This window comes from Ascaphus truei, chromosome 14, assembly GCF_040206685.1.
Source record: "Ascaphus truei isolate aAscTru1 chromosome 14, aAscTru1.hap1, whole genome shotgun sequence".
Taxonomy (NCBI): domain Eukaryota; kingdom Metazoa; phylum Chordata; class Amphibia; order Anura; family Ascaphidae; genus Ascaphus; species Ascaphus truei.
The window spans coordinates 31,394,613-31,408,565 of NC_134496.1; the positions used below are offsets into that span (position 1 = coordinate 31,394,613).

Here is a 13,953-nt window from a genome sequence, read left to right on the forward strand (position 1 = left end):
GGTTTTGTGAGCAGGTAAATCGGTGAGTCAAATGGGGATTGATAGCTCTGTGTCTTCGATAATAGCTTGGATAGTGGACCAATATTTCTGAATAGCCAGGCATGTCCACCAAATGTGGGCCATATCACCTCTCTATCCACAACCCCTCCAGCACAAATCAGACACTGCAGGGTAAATTTGTTTGTCTGCTTGGCGTGAGGTACCAATGAAATAAGATCTTATAAATGTTTTCCTTGATTATGGTACATATGGAGGTTTTTGCTGGAAACTCCCAGATATCCCAATCATCTATCAATATCCGAATTTAGGTTGGTCGCCCATTTGAGCATATAATTGTGGTTGGGGAAATCAACTGAAGCCTCTATACCATTATACATTTTTGTGATCAAGCTTTTCTGATATATGCCTCTTCTGCAAAGTGTTTCGAAATTTGTGAGTGGGGGAATTCTAGTTTTGGAGGTATTTAAACATGTGAAGATCTGTTGCGTTGTATTTTATCCGAAGCTCATGGAAGTTAAGACTCTTTCCTTTTTGTAGTGAATCGGCTGTTGTCCTGATGTTAACTTTAAATTGGTCGAATTGTTTGGAGTCACAACCTGGGGGGGAAATTAGGAATATTGAAAAGTGGGGCGAGTTTGGAGGAGGGTGATGTGATTTTAAATTTCTTTGTATTTGGTCCAGGCATCCCAGGTACATCTCATTGAGCCCAGCTCAAACATTTTTATGCTAGATTCACGTTTGTCCGGGACCCCCCAGGAGCATCAGCAGAGGACGTTCTTGTATATCTATGGCCAACAAGCAACAGAGACGCCCAATGCTACATCCAATATGACCTAAATACACAGTAAAATACTTATATATTCTCTTGAAAAAGTGACTCTATGGCCAACCAACTATATCTGTTTTAACAAACTTATTTACCATGCATCTCAATTATAATAAGCTATCAATGCTTTAGATGTGAATTGTAATACATAGAACATGCAGATTGTCATCCCAGTGAAGCAGAAGCCTTTTATAGGGTTCCATGTTTCTGAAAAGGTTGATAAGCATAGACTTCATGTGATTACAATACTCCCATAGAAGTATTTTTAACTCAAAACAGAAAATATGAGAATGTTTAAACTAAATTGTTAGTGTGGTTTCCTAAACCAGTAGTAATCATCTGTATCATAGCCATTTAGAGAACAGATGAATGGAATTTTCTTCTCCAGTCAGATACAAACTTCATTAGGCACCAATGAAGTGTTTGAACTGACTGTATTCATTAGACACCAAGTATACAGTAATACCTAAAACAAATATGAATAAACCCCAGATACACATGTACATTAGGAGTTCTACATCTTGATATGGATATTGGTATACATTTGCATCCAATAATACACACATTTGTTGGTGCTCCACCGTGAAACCAGCTTCCGACCCACTGCCGAAATGTGGATGCTCTACATATAAATCTTATTAGCAGAACCCTAGCGTGAGATTATACTATGCTGAAGATGTTCTAACAGTGGGGTGTCAATGTACTAATATACAGAGCTTTCCAGCACCAAGGTGTTGGGTTCAAAACCTTGTTTGGGTGTGAAGCCAAAAAAATATCTAATTTGTTTATCATTCGCAAACATTTTTTGTTTTTTTTTGCATTGGTAGCATTTACAGTGATGTCTGGCAGGTAAATTAGTAATGGCTGAGACATTTAAAGCAAATCTAATACAGGCCCTTTAAAGATCTGAGAAACAATCAGCCTGATGGATGAGCAACCCTTTTGGCCCCCTATTCAATAAAGCTATATTTCCCAGGCTGGAGTAGAGATCAGCTCCATTTAAATGAAGGGTGCTTCCCAAGCAGTGGGGAGACAGCTTTAACTACCTACTGAGTAGTGTTTTGGCTGTCAGCCAAGGTAGTAAAAATGTAATCCCTGTTAGTGTTTTGATTCTAGATATCCTTAATCCCCCAAGTCGACCAGTTTGTCATGCATTTTTAAAAACCACTTGGCATGGGCCATTGTGCATTATTGCTAAAGTTTTGGCAAAACCGGGGCACTTAAACTGCTCGCTTACAGTGGAATTCGGTTGAATGCAGTCTGTATAATATAAATTAATCATATAGACGAGGTTGCCTGCACATTAGAGCCTGAAGTTCAAATATCTGTTATCCGAGTTTACACTTGAAAGAGTAAAAGTTATTATGGGCATTTTAAATGGAGGATTGTCACGTAGCTTTGAAACAGCAATTTACGGTACAATCCAGAAATAAAATTTAAGTCTGGGAAGTTGGTGTCTAAAGAAATGTTGTAGGCCAAAACTCAATGAAAATATTTGGTTTGGTAACACTTCATGTTTTCTAATTGGCTGGCACAATCAAGATGTCTAAAATGCCTTGTTTAATTGTATAGTTTATTCTTAAAGCAGCAGTTCAAGCTGCCGTTAAAAATAAATAAAAATATTCTATTCAATATGTGCATTACTACAATCTACACACAGACAAGTGATTAAGTTGCCAATCAATCAGCAAAGATTCGGCTCGGGGGTTCATTAAATGGTTGTCAGTGCAGCATAAGAGGACCCAAGATGCAAAGTTCTGTAGGGACGATCATGTGACCAGGCAGTCACTAGATACAATTGGTTTACTGCTAGGAAGAGGGCAGGGCTCAAAGGGGTGTGCCAGAGCCGGTTTCAGAAGAGGAAGGGGATGTGACTAAAAGGTTGCTATAGGAACCGAAAATGCTTGTTACATTATAATACATGAGAAACTTTTTAAAATTATTTTTTTTTTAAATGCCTGAAGTATTTTCTCAGTACAGAACTGATTTATTTAAAAATAAAAAACACGTAAGATATTGCTTGAACTGCTGCGTTTAATAGGAATTTGATTTGCTCTTTTCTCAATATAAAGTTGCATATTTATTAGGGACTTTCTAGACAATCATATGGTGACCGACAGAAAGAAGCATGCAGTGGTGCGTAATTTTCTAAATTAATGCAACAGATGCAATTTAATTCCTACACCAGAGTGGTCAAAAGAAAATATCCTGTTTCTTTCCATGGAATTTATTTTCTTGACTGAATCCAGTGCTATTTTTTGCCCCAATATTGTCCGTTTTGCAGTCGAATGACTTGGATTATTAGATTCCAGTGTATAACAAATTGATATGCAGATTGATGGCACAATAATATTAAAGTATTGGAATGTGTTCATAGGAATGTTATCTACAAGTTCTGCCATCTTTATAGTATCGCAGTTGTTTATACTAACACCCATAATTTGAGATTAGCATTCATTGTACATTGTACTTATACTGTGCATGTAGATATATATTTTAAACTTTTAATTTTCTTAGCTATTGTATGTAGAAACTGTAATGTGTATATTTATGTAACAGGCTAATCATCCTTTTTGTACGTTTATTTTTCTGTATACTTTAATGGAAGAACATGTCATAAATTTACTGCATCTTGTTGCCTTTTTCTTTCTATAAATGTACAATATTGTAATAGGTCCATAGAATGTCATGCCCATAAATGTCACCTTTCATGTACGTGTAACACTTACCTGCTGATGAACACTCATTTGATATAATAAATGCTACACTTTGAGATTTTTGCGCTGTTTTCTTCTTGTTTTCCTACTAGCCAATGAGGATGTTTTTTGTCACCAATTTGTACTAGACACAATATCACCTATTTTTATTTATCACTATAACGGTTTATATAAATTGTATTTCATTTTTTATATGTTGATTTTATTGGACATAACTTTAATAATCACGAAGGAGACACTATTTGGTACGCGGTATATTTCTCTTTCGTTTAATTTCTACATTGTTTGCCCTTATTTTGTGGAATGTTCTATTTCCGCAGGTTTATCACTGAGACTCCTATAAATGTACCTATGGTAAGCTTACAGAGCGAGGCATCACTGAGAAACCAACGTCATTAACCTTGTGAGAAAGTACAGCTAAAATGATCACTTCGGAGTTGTCCGTCTTACAGTAAGTGTGGGAGTGAATTATTAACGGGTTGTTCGGCAATCACATGTAAACCTTATTGAAGTTGTATGTAGGTTGATTGATGGTTATTTATGTTGTCTTGGTTTTAGGACCATGAATGTTGGAATGGAATGTTTACTGCTGCATGAAATGTTTAGCTTTCTCATCACTTGCTTCCAGGCACATACAGACCATACTTTGCTTTCAATCATAGTTATGTTAAAAGGTGCAGGCTAACATAGCAGTAGTTTTTAAATAACTCCTCAGTGTAATTGACTTTCTAACCAGGATTCAATCTCCCTTAAAGTAACCTTTTCACTTATTAGCTAACTGTATATATAACAAATTATGCGTGCATGTAATTCTAGTTTCATCTGGTAATTATTGTTCATCTTTACCTCTCTGGCTAAAATATTTGTTCATACAAAACAAAGGCAAATTTCACTGTATGCACAGCAGCTGACAGTCTTTTATTACAGAAAACATTAGAAAAAGATCACAAACCAGCACTAAAACATTTGATTGCTATGGATAAATAAAAATGCCATACATATCTGATATACACATTTCAATATCACATTCAACCCATTAAACATGCCACTGCCATTAGAGGTGTGTGTGTGTGTGTGTGTGTGTGTGTGTACACGTGTGTGTGTGTGTGTACACGTGTGTGTACACGTGTGTGTGTGTACACGTGTGTGTGTGTGTGTACACGTGTGTGTGTGTGTGTGTGTGTGTGTACACGTGTGTGTGTGTGTGTGTGTGTACACGTGTGTGTGTGTGTGTGTGTGTGTGTACACACGTGTGTGTGTGTGTGTGTGTGTGTGTGTGTACACATGTGTGTGTGTACACACAGTTGTGTGAAAAAGAAAGTACACCCTCTTTGAATTCTATGGTTGTACATATCGGGACATAACAATCATCTGTTCCTTAGCAGGTCTTAAAATTAGGTAAATACAACCTCAGATGAACAACAACACATGACATATTACACTGTCATGATTTATTTAACAAAAATAAAGCCAAAATGGAGAAGCCATGTGTGAAAAACGAAGTACACCCTTACTGCTTCGATAGGAATTAAGATTCTGAGTAGCAGACAAATGCTGCTAATGAAATGCCATTGATTGATCATCAGCAATGTGACCACCACTATAAATGCCGACGTTTTAGCAGTTTGCTGATCTGGAGCATTCAGGTGTGTGTTAACACAATCCTAAGGAGGAAAGACATCAGCAATGATCTTAGAGAAACAATTGTTGCTGCCCATCAATCTGGGAAGGGTTATAAGGCCATTTCCAAACAATTTAAAGTCCATCATTCTAGAGTGAGAAAGATTGTTCAAAAGTGGAAAACATTCAAGACGTTTGCCAATCTTCCCAGGAGTGGACGTCTCAGCAAGGTCAGACCGTGCAATGCTCAAGAAATTGCAAAAAACCCAAGAGTTACATCTCAGACTCTACCGGCCTCAGTTAGCATGTTAAATGTTGAAGTTCATGACAGTACAATTAGAAAAAGACTGAACAAGTATGGTTTGTTTGGAAGGGTTGCCAGGAGAAAGCCTCTTCTCTCTAAAAAGAACATGGCAGCACGACTTAGGTTTGCAAAGTTGATCTGAACAAACCACAACTTCTGGAACAATATCCTTTGGACAGACGAGACCAAAGTGGATATTTTTGGCCTTAATGCACAGCGCCACGTTTGGCGAAAACCAAACACAGCATATCAGCACAAACAGCTCATACCAACTGTCAAGCACTGTGGTGGAGGGGTGATGATTTGGGCTTGTTTTGCAGCCACAGGATCTGGGAACCTTGCAGTCATTGAGTCGACCATGAACTCCTCTGTATACCAAAGTATTCTAGAGTCAAATATGAGGCCATCTGTCCGACAGCTAAAGCTTGGCCGAAATTGGGTCATGCAACAGGACAATGATCCCAAGCACACCAGCAAATCTACAACAGAATGGCTGAAACAGAAAAGAATCAAGGTGTTGCAATGGCCCAGTCAAAGTCCATACCTCAACCCGATTGAAATGCTGTGGCTGGACCTTAAGAGAGCTGTGCATAAACAAATGCCCACAAACCTCAATGTACGGAAGCAACATTGTAAAGAAGAGTGGGCCAAAATTCCTCCACAACGATGTGAGAGACTGATAGTCATACAGAAAACGATTACTTCAAGTTATTGCTGATAAAGGTGGTTATACAATCTATTGAATCATAAGGTATACTGGGTTTTTCACACATGGCTTCTCCATTTTGGCTTTATTTTTGTTAAATCATGACACAGTGTAATATGTCATGTGTTGTTGTTTATCTGAGGTTGTAATTACCTAATTTTAAGACCTGCTAAGGAACATATGATTATGTCCTGATATGTAAAATCATAGAATTGTGTACTCCTGTTTGTATTTTGCTACAGTGTAAGCGAGCGGTATTTTACAAAATTGAGTTGTATTCAATGTGTTTTTTGTAGGGATTCTACGAATGAAAGTTCAACAGCACATTCGGACATGACAACAGTGGTCACCACTGATATAAGCAGTGACATGGTGGAAGATATTGAAGTTAAAGGCAAGAGGAAAAGAGGTCGCCCAGGAAGGCCACCAGTATGTGCCTGATATTTATATATATTTATTTTCCATCCCTTTTGTGTTGCGAGCTACAAGGCTCCTGATTCTCATGGGAAAGCACGGTTATTGTATTTGCGCACGTGACAAATTGTTCCCCACTAACAATGGAATGATGGTTCCACACCCCCTAGTTCTGCTTCCTCTCTCCCCCTTGGTAATGTCGACGAGTGAGGAACACTGGATAAGGCAAAAAGAATTGCTTGTTTTAGTAGACAATCGTTGAACTCTGGCTGCTTGGTTTCCTAATACAGCTCAACCCCGTTATAACGCGATCCGTTACAACGCGGATCCGCTTATAAGGCGATGCAAGTGTGGCTCCCAATTTTCTTATTTATGAATACTTTACAACACGATTATTGGTATCTTAAATATTTTATTGTACAATGCATATAATTGTACATTATTTCTAACGCGATCCGCTTATAACGCGATGTGATTCTTTGGACCCCAAGCACAGCGTTCTAAGGGGGTTGAGCTGTATTGCGCCTGCTAGGGAAAAAATAGCATATTCACATTTGGTTTTGTGATGAATAATATTGCATTTGTAGTACCGTACTTTTGTTACTTCCAGTCATTATATTTCTGTACTCAAATGTCCATCCTCCTGTTACGTGCTGATGCTGAAATTCTAGCAGTTTTCACATTAATACTGTTGGCTACATATAACTAAACTACATTTTTTTTCTGTTTGCATTCATGGATGAGCATGAGGTCCTATACATTTACTAAACTTTTGCAGCCATTTTTTTCTCTCTAAAAAATGGGGAAATTGTTTTTGCTTGCTGGTCCATTTTGGTATGTGCATGGTGTTGTTGTTTTTTTTATTTTTATTTTTTTAAAACATGCATAAAAGGCCTCTTGTTGAGCGTGATCTTCAGTTAAAATTTACCAGAAAATCCTTTTGTCATTTAATCTCCAAACCACAGCAGGGCCTGTAACAATCCCTATTTATCCAGGAGGCAAACGGCTCTCTTTTAAACCCGCTGCTTATCCCACAGTCACCACAAATGAGAATTCCCTCTCCATTGAACCAGTTCAACGGAGTTCATAGTTGTAGTTCTAAAACAGAGTAAAGAATGGTGTTAGACATTACCTTTTATTAAAAATAAATAAACATAACTATTGCAGATATCTCCATGAAATTAATGTTAGTTTGTTAAAAAAAAACTTGAAACAATTGTCCTTCCATTCCTCTGAGCTTTTCTGTGGACTGTATTTTTTATTTTTATTTTGAAAGCACCAATCGCTTAAATTTCACCTTCCAAACTTATTGCTTACGATTAGTTTTCTTGGCCCCACAGGCAGCTGCCCTTTTAGGAATGGCTTCATATTTAGCCCTTGTTGGAATCTGTCATCTTGTCTGTTGACCTACAGATGTTGGAAACAAAAATGGCTTGTACATAACTGTGTCTAATTGGTGAATGAGCATGGAACAGAGAGACCGAGAATTCCGGTTGACCTTGTGGGTGTTTATTGCCCTTCCACAGTCTGCCAACAAGAAACCCCGGAAGGCGCCCGGTGAGAAGAGCCGTGGAGAGGCGGGGGCTAGAGGTGGTGGCCGGGGGAGAGCAAATGGGCTTCCTCAGCAGAACGGTGAAGGGTATCCTGTCACTTTGTTTGAAGTGGTGAAAATGGGAAAGAGTGCCATGCAGGTAAATCAGCGAGTTACTTTTTTTTTTCTTGGGCTTTGAGTTTTTAGCCACAGCACATCTAGTGGGTTTTAAGAGTGTGTAAATATGTGGTGATCTGTAACCTCTGGCCACTCACTTGATGTTGAATGCAAATATTTGTCTGCTTCCTCAATGTACCTATTCAGATTTGTGGGACTATTTTGAAAATGTTGGTGTATATATCTGTGTTTTCCGTACAAGTACATTCACTTGCTATTTAGAGACACATTGGCATTTGATCTTCTGTATTTGTATATGTTTAGAGGGCATGGAGGGTTGCAGTGAGTGTCATAATTATCAGTGTGTTTGTCGTCTTGAAGCTGACGGCTTTACATAAATAAGTGTACAGGTGCATAATCAGATTGGATGCAGTTTTAGCTGGCAGGATTGAAATTCCCTCACGAGGCCCCTTTTCCTAGACTGAGGAGTTTTTTTTTTTTATACATTCATTTCAGGAAAAAAAAAACTTTCGCATGCACACCATTAAGGATCATGATTATGCAAATATAGGCGGTACTCTATTGCTGGCAGCCCATTAAGTATTCCATCATAGCTCAAAAGGGTCAGGTGAGCCTACCTAAATGTATTGCATTTATTTATGCACAGAAGGACCAATGAATGCATCAGTGCCAAGTACAAAGTGTAACTGAAAATAGAAAATCCAATGTATTGGTTTTAAGTGCATTCCCTCTACTGCACATTTTATTCATCTCCCCCATGTTTAATCTTTTTTTTTTTTTTTTCTCTCTCTAAATCAATTGTGAAAGAACCAATAGCCAACAATTATAACAGACGAGCCTTATTACGTTTGGGGTCCACATTAGAATAATAGTAATGTCATTCTGATGTATGTATGGTAATTGAAAGGATGTTAATTGTTATTACTACATTATTAGATGGCTTTAATGAGTTTAAAACGGATGCCTCATTACCGATCTCTCTCTACAGTCTGTAGTTGACGACTGGATCGAATCCTATAAACAAGACAGAGACATTGCACTTTTGGATTTAATAAACTTTTTCATCCAGTGTTCAGGATGTAAAGGTAATGTAGATATTTTATTCCAGCGCTGTAGTTCAACCTTTTTTATATCGCCTCTTAGACTTTGAGGAACTTGTACACATTTTGTAAATAGGTAGTTTGATATGGGAGAGTTAATATTGAATCGTGGCAGCTTTGTTCTCCTTACAAACCAAACTTTTGGCATGCTTACTGGCAAAATATTGTCACCTTTGCACCATACATTCAGTCCCACTATCTGTGTTTTCTTATCAGCCAGCAATAGAGGAAATCTCTGTAGAAGAGTGGGACTGAACTAGAATGCTGACAGCAGAAAGGTTGACATTTTGTGCGACTTGTCACTAAGCATTTTCTTTGGCCAAGCTGCCAATGTTTGTTATAAAAGTGCTGCTGCTTAAAGCTACAGTTCAAGCCTACATTTTTTTTTAAAATCAGTTCTATACTATCAAAATAAATAAATTGTGAAGACATTTTTAATGTATTCTAATGTAACAATAATTTTTGTTTCTATAGCAACCATGTTAATGTCACATCCTCTTCTGAGACAGGCACTGGCACACTCGTTTTGCACTCTTTCTTGCAGTGCACCAATTGTATCTAGTGCCTGCCTGGTCACGTGATCTTCCACACAGAACTTTGCATCTTGGGTACTCTTCTGCAGCACCGACAGTGATTCAGTGAACTCTCAAGCCAAATCTTTGTCGATCGATCACAGGAGAATGGATTGATCAGCGACTTAGCTAATCACTTGTCAGTGTGCAGATTGTATTGATGCACATATTGAATGGGGGGAAAGAATGACTTTAAAAAACGACAGCTTGAACTGCTGCTTTAAATGAGAAATTTCGTGCTGTTTTTATTTCTTTAACACAGGATTGAATGCAGAGGGTCTCCGGAGCTGAACCCCATTAATTTCAGCTTCGGGACCCCTTGTTTCCGGAGCTACTTGCCTACCTCAGTAGTCTGATTTTGTACCTTTTTAAGACGTGCTTCCTTACTCATGCAGATATGCAAACCCCTTGCTCATTTCTCAAGCGATGCAATGCCAGAGGCGTTGGGATAATTTGAGCTAATTTCAGTATATTGATATCCAAAGAGCCATGTTGTTGTAAACTCTGAGAACAAAGATGTAAACACTGCTCCATCTATTAACCCTTTTGCTGCCAGAAGTCAGCAACTTTCATGATTTGCATAGCATGCCCCCCTGTCCAGTAAAGGTAGTTAAAAAATCCTTAATAAGGAAGCTTAACATGAACTTCAGTTTCTAATATTTTTTTTATTTTTTATGTAGGTACTGTCAGAATTGAAATGTTTCGAAACATGCAAAATGCAGAAATAATCCGGAAAATGACAGAGGAGTTTGATGAGGTAAGAGAACCAAGCTACTATGTTCATTGCAACCTTTTCCAAGGGCTAGAAATTGCATTGTAATAGTGTGATTTTCCTGTAATGGAGCATAGGGGAATAGGGGACAATCCCCTAACTGGTGCTACAAACGTCACTATGTGGTATAGGAATATGTTAAACAAATCCAGAATCCATGTAGCATGAAATGACAAATCAATCCAGGTGCACAATGAAGTGTGTAAATGAAGCCAATCTCACTCCTATTAAAGCCCCATAAGATAAGACCAATGAGGGGGGGGGTCTAACTGTGCTAACAGGGGTAAGTGAAGGGAAACCAAACACTCACCCAGGATGAAAGCACATACCTCTGCCCGGCAGTCTGGACGGCTGGAGGGATGTGAGAAGCACACTGGCAACCGAAGGAAGTTCCATGTAAAATAAATAAATAAACTCACGAAGTCAGCTGGATCCCGGTGAGGCGTGCTTCAGTCCAGGTAAGTGCAGCAAAAGTTCAAAGAAGGGACTGATCACAGCAAGTGATAGGGCTGGAGGCAGGTAACCAATAAAAAAGTATTTAATATAACAGCAGACAGATACAGGGTCCTCTGATGTGTCAGAGGACCCTGTATCTGTCTGCTGTTATGCTGTTTAATGAAATACTTTTTTTATTGGTTACCTGCCTCCAGCCCTATCACTTGCTGTGATCAGTCCCTTCTTTGAACTTTTGCTGATTTTCCTGTAATATCACCGTTGTACAAGGGGACCACCCATACATTATCAAGCTATGCAGGTGTGTTTATCATGAAATTAGGCTCCCATTGTACTGAACCGTAAGGTATCTTAGCACCGTTAATACAATCCTTGTCTCTACTATCAATTTTATATGGCATGTAAATGGACGCCGATTTACATGTAGAAGTACATAAATCTTGTGATGGGGTTTGGGGGGGAGTAGGAGTGTGTACCCCGAACCCCAACATTGTTTTCTATGCAGAAAATCTCTGTAGCGAATTCTCCATCTCCCTGCTTTTCATGATTTCCATAAATATCACTTTCAGGTTGGTTTTGACTTCTGGCAGCTAGCAGTCATGCTTGAGTTGTAGTGCTCGCACATTTTGTTGGTTCCCAATTAGTCCTCCCAATATTCAGGCGACCATCACCATTTACCCTGCAGGCCTGTCTGGCTGTAAAACGGTTAACCCTTTGAATGACACTTGAAGTAGCTACCACGTTATGGGGTGTGGCACTCCAGGAGCCACATGCCATTTACTCGTTTTATAGGGGAGATGGGTTCTGCACACCTTTTGAACTCTGAACGCAATGTGGCCAACAGAGGAACACAAGAGGGACTCCTTACGTTCAGTAATCAGTGACACCGCAATCACGGGGTTGGTCCTGTGATGTCTGAGTGGCTGTGACACTTTAATGCCGCGGCCGTTCTGGCACGTGGAAAGAACGGTCTTATGTCACTTTTTAACATAACTAAACTGAAGCGTGAGCATGTTCTTTGGCAGATCTAATTCAGCAATATGATTGAGACATTTGGACATTTAAAAAAAAAATAACTGCACAGAAACATTGCTGTTTTTTTTTATTTTTTTATTTTTTTAACATTACACGGATATCCTTATTTTGGTGGAAACAATATTTTGGGTTTTATTATGATCTGTGTGGTTTGTTTTGCCTGCAGGATAGCGGTGATTACCCTCTCACTATGCCTGGTCCTCAGTGGAAAAAGTTCCGCAGTAACTTCTGCGAGTTCATCGGTGTGTTGATCCGGCAATGCCAATACAGCATAATCTACGATGAGTACATGATGGACACGGTCATTTCCTTGCTGACCGGTCTGTCTGACTCTCAGGTCCGAGCTTTCAGACATACCAGCACATTGGCCGGTGAGTTGACTTCTTAAATCAATACCTTCAAGTTTTTGCAAGCAGCAGTTTCATAGTAATCCATTCATTGTCTGATCAAAGTTCAGGTTAAAGCAGCAGTTGCCCTTATTAACCCCCATCTGGGTCCCTGGAGCTGAATGGTATTAATTTCAGCTCTGGGGACCTGCTGGTTCCAGAGATACGTCCCGGCAAAAGTATCACAGTTGCTTCCTGGTAACTTAAATCTGCCGTGTGACACAGCGAAGAAGCTGCAATGGATTACACCATTTTGTTTACCCTGAAGGGGACGGTACCGGCACACTGGCTTCTGTAGGAAGTGTCTTTGGAGCTAAAAATAGCACAATTCGGCTCCGGAGACCCAGTCTATTACTGTATTTGAATGTGTAATGTGCTTGTTTCCACTTGCCGTTCCCATTTAAAGTTTCCGTTAAAGTTATAAGCAGTAGTGGGAAGTAATTAATCTTTTACAACTTAGATGCACCAAATTTTCACCTCTTGGTAGATGACTCTGGAGCCCCTCACTGATTATCCCAAATGTATTGCAATGTTCTCTATACACCATTAGACCGCTTTTTTTTTTTTTTCTACCAATGGTTGTTAATTTTGCAATTGAGACCTTTAACTAATTTAACAGTAACGACGAGAATAGCACTAATAATTACCTCTAAATATGGGAGGGATTGGATATGGTCCAAGGCAGCCAATCGCAGGGGGTCCGCATCTGAATTGAATGGATTTGGCTCTGTCCACCTGTCTGATTGTTTTGGCAAAGAAAAGAGAAAGATCCAGTGGTGGGATTCTGCCGGTTCGTGCAAACCTGTTACTAACATTTCACAAGTTTGCCGAACCGGTGCTTAATTCTGTTACCTTAATTCACGCGGCGGACGTGCGTCTGACAGAATTTCCCTGCAAATCCTCTCAATATGGCTGTGTGGCGCCGCGTTGCCATGCCAACGGGAACGACGCGTGACTTACTCATCACGTGACGTCTGTTAGAGCAACGAGACATGACATTACGCGTGCCCTGTTGTCATGGCAACGTGGCGCCGTGACGCCGTATGGCCATTTTGAGAAGGGAAATAAGTGCTGGGAGATGCTGTTAAACGGTTAGAACCTGTTGTTAAAAAAATGTATCCCACCACTGGAAAGATCCCAGATGAGTGTGCACTCTAGTACCCCTAGTGGTGATAGCAGTGAATGAGCAGTAAATGTCTTAATTCTTAAATGATAATTGTTTCAAATATATAAAGTGAATTGGAGCATAACTCTGAGAAATACGAGTGATATGTAAATTAACTACAAATATTCTGAGGTACAAAATTGAGACACTAGCACTCTAGGCTACATTATGAACATTGAGCATATGGGATTTGAGACAGGCAGACTATATATTG

At 39.2% G+C, this 13,953-nt stretch overlaps 1 protein-coding gene across 2 annotated transcripts in view; it reads left to right on the forward strand.

The window, feature by feature from the left end:
• The window catches only part of STAG1 (STAG1 cohesin complex component), a 144,186-nt gene that overhangs the window by 79,400 nt on the left and 50,833 nt on the right, over nucleotides 1-13,953 (forward strand). For both annotated transcript variants that reach the window (XM_075570324.1, XM_075570325.1), the window contains exons 2-7: nucleotides 3,864-3,994; nucleotides 6,470-6,602; nucleotides 8,114-8,278; nucleotides 9,245-9,341; nucleotides 10,609-10,685; nucleotides 12,355-12,559. In XM_075570324.1, coding sequence (XP_075426439.1) covers nucleotides 3,966-3,994; nucleotides 6,470-6,602; nucleotides 8,114-8,278; nucleotides 9,245-9,341; nucleotides 10,609-10,685; nucleotides 12,355-12,559 — 706 coding nt within the window. In that variant the 5' untranslated portion in view covers nucleotides 3,864-3,965. The remainder of the gene's footprint in view (nucleotides 1-3,863; nucleotides 3,995-6,469; nucleotides 6,603-8,113; nucleotides 8,279-9,244; nucleotides 9,342-10,608; nucleotides 10,686-12,354; nucleotides 12,560-13,953) is intronic.